The following is a 14,807-nucleotide window of genomic DNA, read 5'->3' on the forward strand; positions in this document are numbered from 1 at the left end:
TTGCGCTACCATGAGTCAGTCTATCACGTTATAAATCTAGAATGAGATCCTCTCAACTGTGACTCATCCTTCTAAAAACGAAGAGAGAATCCTCGGCAGTAACAATGTCCCGACATCGACTCACCATCAGCAACTTACCGTACGCATCCGGATGTTTATCGGCCACCGGAGCCGGGAGGGGGGCGTGCGGCGCGTGCGGCACGTGAGCAGCGTGAGGCCCGTGCGGTCCGTGGGGTCCGTGAGGTCCGTGGTAGTTCGGAGCGTAGCCGGCCGCTCCATGGGCGCTGTAATGTAACTCACAGATGTTTACACAGATACATGTGATATTGAGAGCACCGGAGAAAGAACATCATGGTCCCCCCGGTGCCAAGTGGTAATTGACCTGGCGAAATGAGGTTCTAAGTCTCGTCCAGTCACGAGAAAAGCAATGGCGAGGGTAATGTTTGCAGGTATCCATCCCCACGCGATCCAATCTATGATGAGGAGTTCCGTAGGAGAGCCACGGTAACCGTTATAGCGCCCAAAGGATTGTTATGTTAAAATGGTATTGATAGGGTGTCTTCATTTTTATTGCTTAGCATGGTGAACAAGCTTACGGGCCACCTGGTATTAAGAAGGTAAAAAATGTCCGCTGAAAGAGAGCCAATGCGGACTCACCAGAGGTCCTACCACCAGTAGACATCGTTCGTCAAAATCGAGAAACTAAAAATCTAAAAATTTTTTTTTTTTTATTGCTTAGGTGGGAGCTCTTAGCCCACCAGGTGTTAAGTGGTTACCGGAGTCCATAGACATCTACAACGTAAATGCCGCCACCCACTTTGAGATATAAGTTCCAAGGTCTCAGTATAGTTAGAACGGCTGCCCCATCCTTCAAACCGAAGCGTATTACTGCTTCACGGCAGAAATAGGCAGGGCGGTGATACAAGAGGTCCTACCACCAGTAATTACGCAAAATATATGTTCTGGCGGGGATGGTAAGTATTCTATCGGCTGGTGTTTCAAGCGTTCGAAGGGTATCGTCACCTGATGTTGTGCGGGTGCTGGTGGTGATGGTGGTAGTGCTGGTACTGCTCCGGTGGCGGCGGGATGGTCAGCAGAGAGGCGAGGTCCTGCCAGCGTTGCTCCACCGACATCGACCGCATCAACGACTACCGACAAGGAGACGGGGGATAAGCGACGATCACTCTGACCGATGACTATAAGACCTTCGATATATATATATATATATATATATTTTATTGCTTAGATGGGTGGACGATCTCACAGCCCACCTGGTGTTAAGTGGTTACTGGAGCCCATAGACATCCACAACGTAAAGGCGCCACCCACCTCGAGATATAAGTTCTAAGGTCTCAGTATAATTACAACGGCTACTCCACCTTACGAACCGAAACGCATTACTGCTTCACGGCGGAAATAGGCGGGGTGGTGGTACCTACCCGTGTGGACTCCCAAGAGGTCCTAACCAGTAGTGATATCAGGACGTGAATTTCTAATTTGGACATGATCTCGAAGTCTCAACTGGTATTGAACAGCAGCTGTTCCATCTGGAACGCATGGGCGCTTTGCGAAAATTGTAACTTTGTTTTCAGTCGACAATTCGACTTTAATTATTGACACATGACACAATTATTCTCATTTCTTTCTCATTTAAAGTCGGGAAAGGCTCCCAACTGCTCTACCTTTCATACTGCTGCTCTTTTTTCTCCCTACCTAATTGTTGGTAGCCTAAGGGGCTATTCCAACTTCAAACGGGTAGTTGAGCTCACGGGCTCAACTTGAGAGAATTGAAACTGGTCCTAGCAAGAGCAGGGCTGAATCTACTGCCGAATCGGAATCGCGATCCGCTGAGAACATCCTATCTAAGTGTGTGGCTAGTTCACACGTCGAACTCTTTCTAGTCGATGAGTTCGACGAGGACGGTGACCGGTAAGTTCTTTTTTTTCCTACCTATGCTGATAGCCTTGAGAGGTTATATCAGCTTCTCCTTAACGTGTAAGTGAGCACACGGGGCTCAAACCGGGAGTGTTGCTAACACTGGCCCTAACAAGAGCAGTGCTTCGCAGAATCTACTACCGGATCGGAAACGCGACCCAATGAGAAGATCCAGCGAGAAGCTCAGTGGACCGTGTCTATGGGTTAATTCACTCGTCGAGCCTTTCGTCGCAAGGGACGGGTTCGACAAGGACGGTGATCGGTGCTTGAGGTACCTAAAAGCACCGTTAGTGGATCGAGATGATCCGTGATGACGTGCTTAGGGCAACGTGGAACCAGTGAGTTCTGCTCCATTATCCGTCTTACTCCTCAGCGCCCAATCGTCGCTGGCTCAATGACATTCGAAAACCTATAAAACCATAGACAGCTTCGAACGTTGGCGCGAAATTACAGAACAAACATGGCACCTTTCGCGCCATCCAAACTAAATATTAGTTCTGTGTTTGTTTTTTTTGTATTTTTTTATCGTTCACGACAGAACGACGCTATTTAACGGAGAAATTATTGTTTTAAACGTTAAAAATCGCGTAACGCTGTTAATTCGCTATTCGCGTTAACGCTACCGATACGTTAGAGACACGCAGCGTTTCCTCACGACGCATCCACTTTCCAGAACGTTCTAGAGCGTTCTGAAATCTTCGGTAGACGAACCGATCGATTCTGTGTTAAGTCTTCGTGGTGTAAATGAAGAGTCGTCTAGAATGGCACCCGCTTTTCTGAGCGCCCACTTTTTTCTTTCACACAAATCATTATAAAAGATCGCGGGCACCATTCTAAGTCAAAAACCGGTCATCGTCCTCGTCGAACCCGTCGCTCGCGACGAAGGGCTCGACGAGTAAATTAAACCACTGAGTTTCTCACCGGATCTTCTCAGTAGGTCGCGTTTCCGATCCGGTGGTAGATTCTGCGAAGCACTGCTCTTGCTAGGGTTCGTGTTAGCAACGTCCTCAGGTTTGAGCCCCGTGAGCTCCTACCTACTAGTTAAGGTTACGCTGAAATAGCCTCTCAAGGCTATCAGTTTAGGTAGTAAAAAAAAAAAAGAAATCTAAGTCAACGAACCGACATCAAGTGTAACAGTTCGCGCGAAAGTCGCCCAAAATGAGGAGTACCAACAAAAAACCGAGCGCAGACAAGTGTCTCTTGTAACAGTTCTCCAGTGGAATACGGACGGATCGAATGTTGGTCGTCCACTTGTATGACGACAAACATGACTGCTCCATATGGCTGTGTTTGCTTACGGGCACGCGAGTCACGAGAGACGGACTTGAGTTTGAAAACAAAAAATAAAACTAATATGGTATGTCGGAGACGGTCATCAGTTTGGTAGCTAAACGAAATGCAGCACGATTCCCGAGAGATGGCAGCACGATTGCGGTATCGTCGGAACTTGACTAAGTTTGTGCCACGACAGATGCCCGTATCTTTAGACGTTTCGTAAAATAGTCCTCCACTCTTAACTCATCCGATGATGCTCGAGAATTCCCTCCAAACTTACTCGAGTTTGGTATTTTTAGTCGACCATTACAATATTCCTCAACAGTCCTCGAGTGAGGTAATAATGATGAAAATTTGATCAAGCTAGCATCAAACCCATAGAGTTCTGTAGTCTATGGTCATTGTTTAATGTCAAAGTCAAGCTGCCGCTGTCTGTTTGACACTAGATGAACTTGTTTGATGTTTTGATTGCTGAGTTATCCGTAAATATGTGTGCGTGCGGTAAATCTGAAAGTGTATTATTTATTTTCTAACCTATTATTATTTTAGATTTCGGATCCGGCTTTGTATTTTTATTCGCCGCTTTTGTGTGATTTTGGTTGCATCGTGTTGTTGAAGTGCTTTTCCACAACCACCAGTTTATTATTATATAAATAAAACTTATAATCGCATTGACTTTATTTATCAGGTAGTAAGCAAAATATGACTCTTATGTAGGTAAATAAAATAAAGAGTTTCAAATGTCTAACCTCGAACTATTTACTTTATTAATAAATATTATCAAACTTAAATTATCAAAATATGCGCGAATCATGCACAGATCCAGGCCATTGCACAACAATATCATATATTTCCATTTGCGGTCCACATACTATTTGGACATCGATAGAAAACCAGCCTTGAGGAACGTTCAAGGTACGTCGCGACGTACCTTAACTTGACAGTTCGGTCACTTCACTCCGGTTAGGAATTTTTTCCAAGGACGTTTGAGTGGAGTTTATTTTTACGACTAATCATACCAAAACGCGTGTTGGAGGTTGAGTCGAGTCGAGTTAAGCTCGTGTAAACGACTAAAGATACGGGTGAGAGTCTAGCCGATGGAGGCGCGTAGACGCCATCACACTTACCAACCAGCCTTCTTGAAGAGCGGTGCCTCCGTCCTAAGAACTGTCATTCGTTTTCGTTTGCTGACGTTAAGAGAAGATTTCTAAATTGTTCTAAGACAACAAACGTGATTGGTGTACTCAATGTTTCTCTCAGCTGAGAAGACCTTCCCTTTGTCGTATTTTTTATTTATTTTCTATTGCTTTGATTGGTAGACGAGATCACGGCCTGGTGTTAAGCTGTTACCAGAGCCCATATACAATGTCGCCACCCACCTTGAGACATGAGTTCTAAGTCTCAGTTTTCACAGTACAATGGCTGCCCCGCACTTCAGACCGAAACGCGTTACTGCTTCACGGCAGTAATATGCAGGGCAATGGTCCCTACCCGTGCGGACTCACAAGACGTCCTACCACCAGTCCTACCACCGTATACCCCTAAACCCACACTCATGCACTAAACACGGACGCTATACCGTTAATAAGCCACCGGTTACTACACGCTCAAACCTCAACAAACACTAACCTGACAAACAATAAAACAATTCACACACAACTTCGCTGTTCGCGCTTCTCTCGTAAAGCACGACTTATTGGCTTGTCATTAACAGCGGCAATAGCCCGAATTTCGGCACATTTTAGACAAATCGACGAGCATCTTCGAACGCAATCGCGTTTAATGTTTTTATGGTCCGCCATAAATGCGTCTCTGTTTGAGGATGCTACCGACTAAACGTAACTGAGATAATTTTGATAAAACGTGTGAAAGTAAGTATGTAATCTTTAAATTAATACGCGAAGCAAAAACTTTGTACCGGCTTTTTACGAAAATTGCGTGGACGGAGGAGTATGAAATTTCCCACACTTATAGTAGGTATATAGATAAATATCAGGGACCTGAAACTGCGATACTTTAAGACATTTTTTTTTGTATGGAAACTAGCGACATCTTGTAGCGGTTGCCCCTAAACTTATATGTTGTTAAAGTTAAGACATTTAACTATTATATAACTAAAGATCTGTTATCTATGGGTGAAGCTGGGGATTTTATCATCATCATTGTCCTGCCCTTCTCCCAGTCACCTGAGGTCGGCGCAACATGTTTTCTCCTTCCATACTCCTCTATCTTATATAATTTCTTCGCTCACTCCCCTCTTACCCATATCGTCTTTCACGCAATCCATCAATTTGTTCTTAAGTCTACCTCTTCCTCTATATCCTTCCACATTCATAGTTATCACTCTCTTACCAACCTCATTTTCATTTAGTCTCATCACAAGTCCATACCGTCCCAAACGCGCACTTCTCAGCTTCTCTGTCACAGGTGCCACTTTCAGACTAACTCTAACATATTCATTCCGTATTCTATCCATTCTCGTCACTCCACACATCCATCGCATCTCTGCTGAATGCAATCACCTTCAAAACTTGTTATGTTTTGAATAAATTTCAGTATATAAATACGAATATGAAGGGCTAGGCCACTTTTGGCACTGACCGCCTCAATTAAACATCCTATACGGCATTAAGTTAATTCGAACGTTTTCGCGTCTGTCGCCCAGTCGTGACAGGCAGTGTGCTTAGTGCGAGTTTTTTTACGCTCTCGACAACCTAAAAGTTAACTCACATTTGTATGCAGTTGGGACAGTGTGCCTAGCGGCAAACGTTCCAGCTCCATACAAATTAGAGTTAACTTTTACGCTATCGAGTACGTTAAAAAACTCGCACTAAGCACACAGCTCGAGGCACGGTCCTCGCGTGACGCGCAATTATCTCCACGTGGTCTCGATTACGGAGTGCCGATCGCGTGTTGGAAATAGCCATACGCGGAGGCGGCAACACCGCAATTCTGAGGCACCTTGAGACTTTTCAAGGTTCCACGTTGTACTCTATTGAAGACTGGAGGGCTTTTGTGTAACGACACACAACCACTAGTGAACAAGGGGCTTATTGAAGGTTTTTTTTTCTTGCTTTGATGGGTGGACGAACCTGGTGTTAAGTGGTTACTGGAGCCCATGGATATCTATAACGTAGATGCGCCACCCACGTTGAGATATAAGTTCTAAGGTCTCAAGTGTAGTTACAAACCGAAACGCATTACTGCTTCACAGCAGAAAATAGGGCGGTGGTACCTACCCGTGCGGACTCACAAGAGGTCCTAGCACCAATAATTACGCAAATTATAATTTTGCGGGTTTGATTTTTTTAATACACGTTATGTTATTAATTCACCGTGGAAGTCAATCGTGAACTTTTGTTTAGTACATATTTCAAAAAAATCTCTTCGAATGAAGTGAATCTGATGAAGTGAAAGAGTAAAATTAAACTTGCGACAGATTCGTTACGGCTAGAGAGAAAAGATACGATTTGTGAAGAGCGAGAGTGAGAGAATAGACAGAGCGTCTCGCAAACCACTCGATCGTGGAGAGAGGGAGAGGACAAAGCGAGCTAGATCGTTTCTCTTATACACAGCATTCCCTGTTACAAGAGAAACTTGATTTATGGATGAAAACCACAATACTACACACTGCAAAAGAAGTATCGCTGCTTTCACGCGCACCATTTTAAAAAGTCTATCTTAACGCGCTTTCATTAGTCCTCTATCTATTTATCTATGTGACCCACTAAGTTTATAGCAGGACCTTCTTAGATTCAGCGAAGCACTGCTCTTGCTAGGGCTCGCCTTAGCGAATTTTCTCAGGTTGAGCCCGTGAGCTCGCCTACACGTCAAGGAGAAGCTGAAATAGCCTCTCAAAGCTATCAGCGTAGGTAGGCACAAAAAAAAAACCACATTCGGACGTTCGGTCTACCGAGTAATATTTAACCAGCTCGGTGGAAGATCTTTCCTTTCGTCGTAAACCTACAGCTTGCATAAAATTACACTGGTACTAAAATTAAACTATATTTTCCAGAAAAGAATTATCTTATCTATTCTATCTATATATTAATACGTGAAGCAAAAACTTTGTATCCCTTTTTACGAAAATTTCGCGGACAGAGGAGTATGAAATTTCCCACTCTTATAGAAAATATAGAGAAGGAGTGCACAACGCTAATATTTTTTTAAAATAATTCATAAAAAATACATTAAACCAATAAAGAAAACATTACGCACACTAAAATGTATTTGACACACACACACGCATACCTACTATTTTGTTTATTGTTAAAGTCTGTGGTCAAGTTGAGAATAGATTAATATTGTTTTTCTTTAATATTATTTGTCTATGGTGTAGCCTTGGCGAAATCTGTGATTATAGGTCTTTGACAATAGAACCATAATAATGTTCAAACTTATAATTTAAATTAAAAATTATAGTCGAGTTTCGACTACCGGGCGACCGCTAGTATGTATAAAAATGAATTGCCGTTCGTTAGTCTTGCTAATACTCGAGAACGGCTGGACCGATTTGGCTAATTTTGGTCTTGAATTATTTTTGAAAGTCCAGAGAAGGTTTAAAAGGTAGAAAATGAATAAAAATGCTCGGAATTAAATAAAAATAACAATTTTGTTTTTCCTTTGATGTGTCCCCCGTCGGACGGATTCCTTTTGTTTGTTTTAAGTTTATTTTATACAAAAGTTTAGGTCTTTTATTCATCGATTGAGGCACTACGAAGTCTGCCAAGTCAGCTAGTCAAGTATAAAAAAATACATATTAATTATCCATCAATTTTTTGTTTTGCGGACCTACTGTCCCCCCTTTGTGAGTAGCGCCGGGGCATGATGTCCCTTCTTGCCCCCTCATTCACTACCCCACTGAGTTTACACTATTACTGTGCAATAAGGTCGATATTCGCATATCACCTTCCACTTCTGGACATCCACAAAGGCTCCCTAGATCGAACGCGAAGCGGCGTAATGACACTTATCAACGAAGCAACAAAAAAGACCAAACGAAACTAATAGTATAATGACATGAAATTAAAACAGAGACAGATACTTTGACGAGCCTGCCGTCTCAAGGTCGTGGGGCCGGATACCAACAATGGCCTCCGCGTAATAGGAAACCGATTTGAATATTTGTCGCCGAGACCAAGAGATGAAAATGAAGATCCGTCCCTATATGTATGGCACGTTGCGCGTTCTGCAATGCAACAGATTGATGACGGCAGTAAAACCATCAGCGCGATTAGCAGCGCCCTGCGATCGCCAACCCGCATACCCAGCGTGACGATTATGGCCAAGCTCTCATAATAGTTCCGCAACAGTATGCGCGGGCAATGGTGCGCCGCCACCACCACTTATTCGCGGCGTTGGCGGGGCTGAGGACCCGTAGAGCTAGGAACTGTCCTATGGCCAGGACAATTGCGCTGCTAAGCCAATTTCTGTCGGAAATCCAGGACGCTGACGTGTTTGCCAATAGTTGGGGAATACTTTTTTTCAAAATAATGATATTTTTAGCGTAATAATAGTACTTAATAATATTAATAATGTTTTTTGTGTTCGAGTCAGGCGTTTTGGTGCAAACTGTAAGCCGACTTTGTATTGAATGGAATAAATAAATAAATAATAAATAGATGGACGAGCTCACAGCCCACCTGGTGTTAAGTGATTACTAAAGCCCATAGACATCTACAACGTAAATGCGCCACCCACCTTGAGATATGAGTTCTAAAGTCTCAGTATAGTTACAACGGCTGCCCCGTCCTTCAAACCGAAACGCATTAGTGCTTCACGGCAGAAATAGGCAGGGCGGTGGTACATACCCGTGCGGACTCACAAGAGGTCCTACCACCAGTAAGTAAGTTTCAGTTATGTGATGGTTATTTACAGAAACTTTTCGGTGGGATTTTTGGGAGAACCCGTAAAGCTTCCTCCAGCGCGGTAATTCCCCCACACTCGTGCACTAAGCACGGACATTAAGCCGTTAATAAGCCATATACTAAATTGACAAACAATTCAAACAACTTCGCTGTTCGCGTTCGAGCCAAAAAGCGCCATGTTATAGTATCTAATAATGCTTCTTAATCAACCCTCTCTAACTTAGTTCTTGTCAATCCATTCTTAAGCATTGACATTTTGTTTTTTGTTAAGCTGGTGGACTTAGAGGGCTATGCCAATATAACCAAGCGAGTAGGTGACCTCACGAGGTTCTAACCTGAGGACGTTGCTAACACTGGCTCTAGCAGGGGCAGTACTTCGCTGAATTTAGCGCCGGATCGAAAACGCGACCCGCTGAGAAGATCCGGCGAGAAACTCAGTGGGTAAGCATCGACGAACATGCCACAGTGCTAGGAAAACCATTGTGGGATATGATAAAAAATAAAAAAACCATTTAATTTTGTATGGCTCAAAAAACTCAATGCAATCGTAGCGCGTGATGGCTTCGCGGCCTGAACAGCCAGCACGCCATACCCAAAGCATACCAGTTCGAAGACGGCCATTATACAAAATTGACGTAAGAATTTTCATTTCGTTTACCCCAAGGCGGGTAGCTCGATGTGGCGGCCTATACACGTCTAAGACTTTGTTCGGAGGCCGATCTGATTCAATTTTGACATGTGTAAGATTTGACAGCTGTCATTTTCAAAATTAGTCTGCCACTTCATTAGTGTAATTGCAAAGGGCAGAAAACCTGTCCACCCTGTGGACTATTTTAGAGCTTTGTTTCATGACGTAAAGCTCGTGCAACAGGATCTTATTCAGGTCATTTTGGACGTGGCAAAAATGATCACTCGTAGCGGCTGTTAGTGGGAATTAATTTACTATCAAACACTCACCTGATATTCGTGTAAATCCATAATCACAAACTAATTTAAAGATATATCAAATAAATAGTAGAGTAACTAAAAACTAACTAAAAATATTGCACTTATAATCAGACTGTCCACTGACGTGGTTAATATTGCACGAGTTTACTAAATCAGGTACCTAACGGTTTTTAGTATTAATTTTTTTTTAAAAAGTCACATTATTCAATCACATTTTTCTTTCGAACAATCCGTACGTACGTCTTTGCCGAATTAAAACAAAAAAAAAACAGTCACATAGTTGAATTTAAAAAAAAACAACATAACCAAAAAAAAAACTTATATTCGAATTTGCGCGACGAACTCAAATCGCGAGGACGCATAATTCGAAATTTGAAAATTAAAAAAAAATTATAATAATTCCACTCTCGATGCTTTTATTCGTTTAGCCGAAAAGGGCGTTCGATTTTTGAAATATTATTCTTTCGGAATGTCGCGTAGACGGTTCGCGCGCGCTTCGCCTTCATGTTTTTGCGTGCGACTGTACCTACTTCGTTAGTCGGGCGAGCGCTTCCGGCGCTGGTCCGACGCGACTGTCCGAGAGAGGTACTGTACTGTACCGTTGGCGCAATAATGAAAAAAAAAAAAAAAACGATTATACACACATACACGCACACAGCATCGAAGCGATCATGGCTGTTTGTGCGTTGAAGTATCTGAAGAACAAATTTAAATTCTTTTTTTGAGATTTTCGACCGGATTTCGTTGATGCGGAGATTTGGGACGACATTCGTCTAACGTGCGGTTAGCTTAGGCGCATATTGCGCGCGATTGCCTTATTTATTATATATTTTACTAATATTTCGAATTGTGTCTGTCTGAATAAACAAATTAATTAAGATTATTTTTTATATTTATCTTTTCTATACTGATTAACATATTAAGGCGAAGTTATGATATTATTGTATCTTGGAGTCTAAAAGGCTAAAAGGCTATAGGGTTTGAGCGACATTTCGCTTAACACGCGACATTTATTTTTGTAATTAAAGGTCCGTTTTATTCGGTATCAGCATCAACAGGGTACTACATTCAAATAGCTAATTTTTTTTTGTTTATGAATTTTATTCTAATTTAGAGTTTTTAAATCGTTCTCCTGTGTGATTTTGCAAAAAATGTCGCTTAAACCAACCAAAACCGCCTTTAATTTCTACAATTTTTTTTTTATATGGAAACGAGCAAAGTCGCGCTCTCCCTCTAGCGTATATAATACATCGGTGTGAAATCGCCGGAGTGATGCTTGTAACAGCGCTCTGCAGTCATTTCCTAACGGTAAGTCTGTAAACGAGGCTTCGAGAGTCGCCCGTTGACTTTCTTCAAAAGCCCCCACACCGTTAGGGATGGCGCGCACTGTAAATTTATTAAGGTTGTTTTGAAAGAAAGAAAAAAATCGGTTTACGTACGGTAGTTTGACGTGATGACGTCAGCTGCGGACCTATTCGAGCTCTGACGTCACGCGAGAAGAGAGACGAATGTGTCACAAGCCGATCGTGCCTCTCTATCGTTTGTTCCGCGCTCTCGCTTCCACACTCAGGCGGAACGTGACACTTTTACGTGCGTGCATAGGGTGTTCATCGATTTACCCAGTCATCGTTCTCGTGGAACCCGTCGCTTGCGACGAAGGGCTCGACGAGTAAATTAACCCACAGACACAACCCACTGAGTTTCTCGCCGGATCTTCTCAGTGGGTCGCGTTTCCGATCCGCTGATAGATTCAGCGAAGCACTGCTCTTGTTAGGGTTCGTATTAGCAACAACGTCAGGTTTAAGCCCCGTGAGCTCACCTACTCGTCCGGTTACGCTGATATACCCTCTCAAGTCTATCAGCATAGGAAGGAGAAAAAACATCGATTCATAAGACGCTATCCCGTAAAAAAAATGTTTTTCTTGATCATTGTATAGAAAACGGCCAAGAGCCCCTGAACCGGTTCTGATCATCAGCGTCGTCAGCACTCCCCAAATCGCACTCCCAGGCGGACGCGTAGATACCTCAATACTGGCCTTACTAACGCGAATCATACCCTTCATTCCAAAGCTCTCCAAGTCTTCCCTTAAGTTTCGTGACGCAAAAACTCGGATATTCCCAACGAAGTATATATTGGTAAATTAAAAAACAAAAGAAAATTATTATTATAGTATTCATATTTACAACGGTTCAAATATTTTATTTATCATTAGAGAATTTATTAAAACAAAAAAAAAACAATAAACTAATCCTTTTAAGAAATACGAATCATGAAGAGAATCCAAATTTAAAAATAAATCATTGTACCATTAAAGATCAATCATGCGGACGAAAGTTTAAATTCGAAATGAGAATTAAAAAAAAAAACTATCAAATTCGAAATTCGAATTCTTTTCCTACCATGTTTCAGATTTTTCGTCTTCAATCAAAGCATCTTCTATTAATTTAAAAATAATAATAAGGAATAAATACATTCTCTTTTCGAATTTCAAATCGAGAACGAGACGATAGTTCACACAGCTCTGCCATAATTAGAAAACGTACAAATCAAATCTATAGATACAAATACGTAAGGTCATAACATTCAATCAGTGATAGGAATATGACCATTACGCTCACGATTTTAATGTCATTTTCCTATTCAACACGATTTACGGGCGATTCGTTGCATCGATAGCCGCGTGGTCGTATATTTCGCTTTTGTATTACACTAATTTAGCTTTTATTACCAAGTGCTTACAGTTTATTTTACTCCGCACTTATGTTTCTTTTAGGTCTGTCCGTTTTGGCAAACCCGGAATTTCTATTCTATTCATAGTGTAATGCTAGGCGAATGTGATTGATATAATATTTTCAATTTTCATTGTATAAGTCAGTCGGTATCTGCGATTGACAGCGCCATTTTTTTTTCTCGTCATATTCACCGTTAAAAATACAAAAAGACAATTTATTTGAATTAAAAACGGGATAAAGACGCGTGTGCGGTGTGCCAAGTGCGAGTTTTTTAACGTTCTCGATAGCGTAAAAGTTAACTCAAGTTTGTATGGAGTTGGAACAGCGCCCCTAGCGGCAAACGTTCCAGCTCCATACAAATTCGAGTTAACTTTTACGCTATCGAGAACGTTAACAATCACGCACTAAGCAAACTGGTATATAAAAGTATTGAACCCTTTGATAGCCGTGTAGGCCACCGGTGTCCTACGCGGCGCACTGAAGTAATTATGTCGATTTCTGTTACTAAGGCGAATGGATTGACTTAACTTACCTTCTTTTGTTTTTAAGCTATTGCATAGATTTTATCACGGATTTTGAGCGCGGCGACTGAATCAAGAAATTCCGTAACGAAAATAACCTGACACTCCCGCTACGCCTACTATGTAGCTCGCGTTCAACACATTCACACGTTGCGCTTGTGTAGTGTTTGTGAAAAAGCGTGTGGCGTGACGTCACACTGCATTAGCATCATGAAAAGTCTGCCCATCTCTCTCTCGCGCGGTCTAGCTTATGAGTGTGAAGGGGACAGTTAATGTTTTGCTTTTATTAATGTTTAATATAGCGTGGTCTTGTTTTATTATTGTTTTAATATTAAATTATCATTGTCTAATTATAATTGCATAAGTTGATAAAAATGCTATGCAATAGTTTTACCGCGGCAGTTCCCGAGTGCCACACGTTTGTTTGTTTTTCTATAAAAATATATATATCGAGGGATGAAAGGCTATTTGGTTTAAGCGACATTTCACCCACCACGCGACATTTATCTTTGTAATTAAAGGTCCGTTTTATTTGTTATCAGCACCAACAGTCCGATGTTTTTAATTGAACTTCAATTGTCCTTACCGCATTCATCGATAGTTAAAAAAAAAATTATTTGGTACCTATTGGATATTTTTTCCAAACTAGTGACCCCGCAGTAGTCGAGATTCGACTATAATTAATCGGAACTGTAAGTTTGTACACTATTATGATTGTATTTTATACTTCTATAATTACAAATTTCGCCAAGACTACACTATAAAAAAATATTAATAAAGACAAACAATATTTAATCTATTCTCAATTTGACAACAGACGTCAAGAACAAAAGTTTGACAATAAATAGTATGCATGCTTGTGTGCGTTAAATACATGGTATGTAGTGTGTGTAATGTTTTCTTTATTGATTTAATGTATCCTTATTGCATTATTTATATATTATTATTATTATTATATTATATTATATATTATTATAATATTATTTCGAAATGTGGTGTTGGAGACGCATGCTAAGAATTCCGTGGACAGTCTTCCGGACTAACGTGTTGATATTGAAGCAACTGGACATCAAAATCAGACTGTCTACTGTATGTCTGAAGCGGATCCTCGAATATTTTGGTCACATTGCGAGGAAAGACGGCGATAGCCTGGAAAAACTTATGATCACAGGGAAAGTTGAAGGCAACAGATCTAGAGGCCGCAACCCGACTCGTTGGTCCGATCAGATCCGCACCGCTTTGGACAGTACAGTGTACAGCGCGCTGCATGACGCCGTGGACAGGGGAAAGTGGAAAAAGATCCTAAGATTGAAGCTCATGGGTGATGGTGGTCACGACCCTTAGACATGAGGAGCGCGACTCGAGGAGGAGGATTGCATTATTTAAAAAAAAAATTAGCATTGTGCACTTCTTCTCTATATTCTCTATAAGTGTGGAAAATTTCATACTTCATTTATTAAGATATTTTATGACCTGGTAACCGAGACCTTTAAGTCATGTCTTATTTTAATTTAAATTATTCATATTT

At 41.5% G+C, this 14,807-nt stretch overlaps 1 protein-coding gene across 13 annotated transcripts in view; it reads right to left on the minus strand.

Annotated features, from left to right (window-relative positions):
• The window catches only part of LOC114241750 (segmentation protein cap'n'collar), a 144,954-nt gene that overhangs the window by 25,761 nt on the left and 104,386 nt on the right, over positions 1–14,807 (minus strand). For all 13 annotated transcript variants that reach the window (XM_089731373.1, XM_089731362.1, XM_089731361.1 and 10 more), the window contains exons 8-9: positions 1,024–1,148; positions 139–284 (exon numbers count right to left, since the gene is read on the minus strand). In XM_089731373.1, the coding sequence (XP_089587499.1) occupies positions 139–284; positions 1,024–1,148 (271 nt within the window). The remainder of the gene's footprint in view (positions 1–138; positions 285–1,023; positions 1,149–14,807) is intronic.

Source organism: Bombyx mandarina, chromosome 11 (assembly GCF_030267445.1).
Source record: "Bombyx mandarina strain Sakado chromosome 11, ASM3026744v2".
Classification (NCBI taxonomy): Eukaryota; Metazoa; Arthropoda; class Insecta; order Lepidoptera; family Bombycidae; genus Bombyx; species Bombyx mandarina.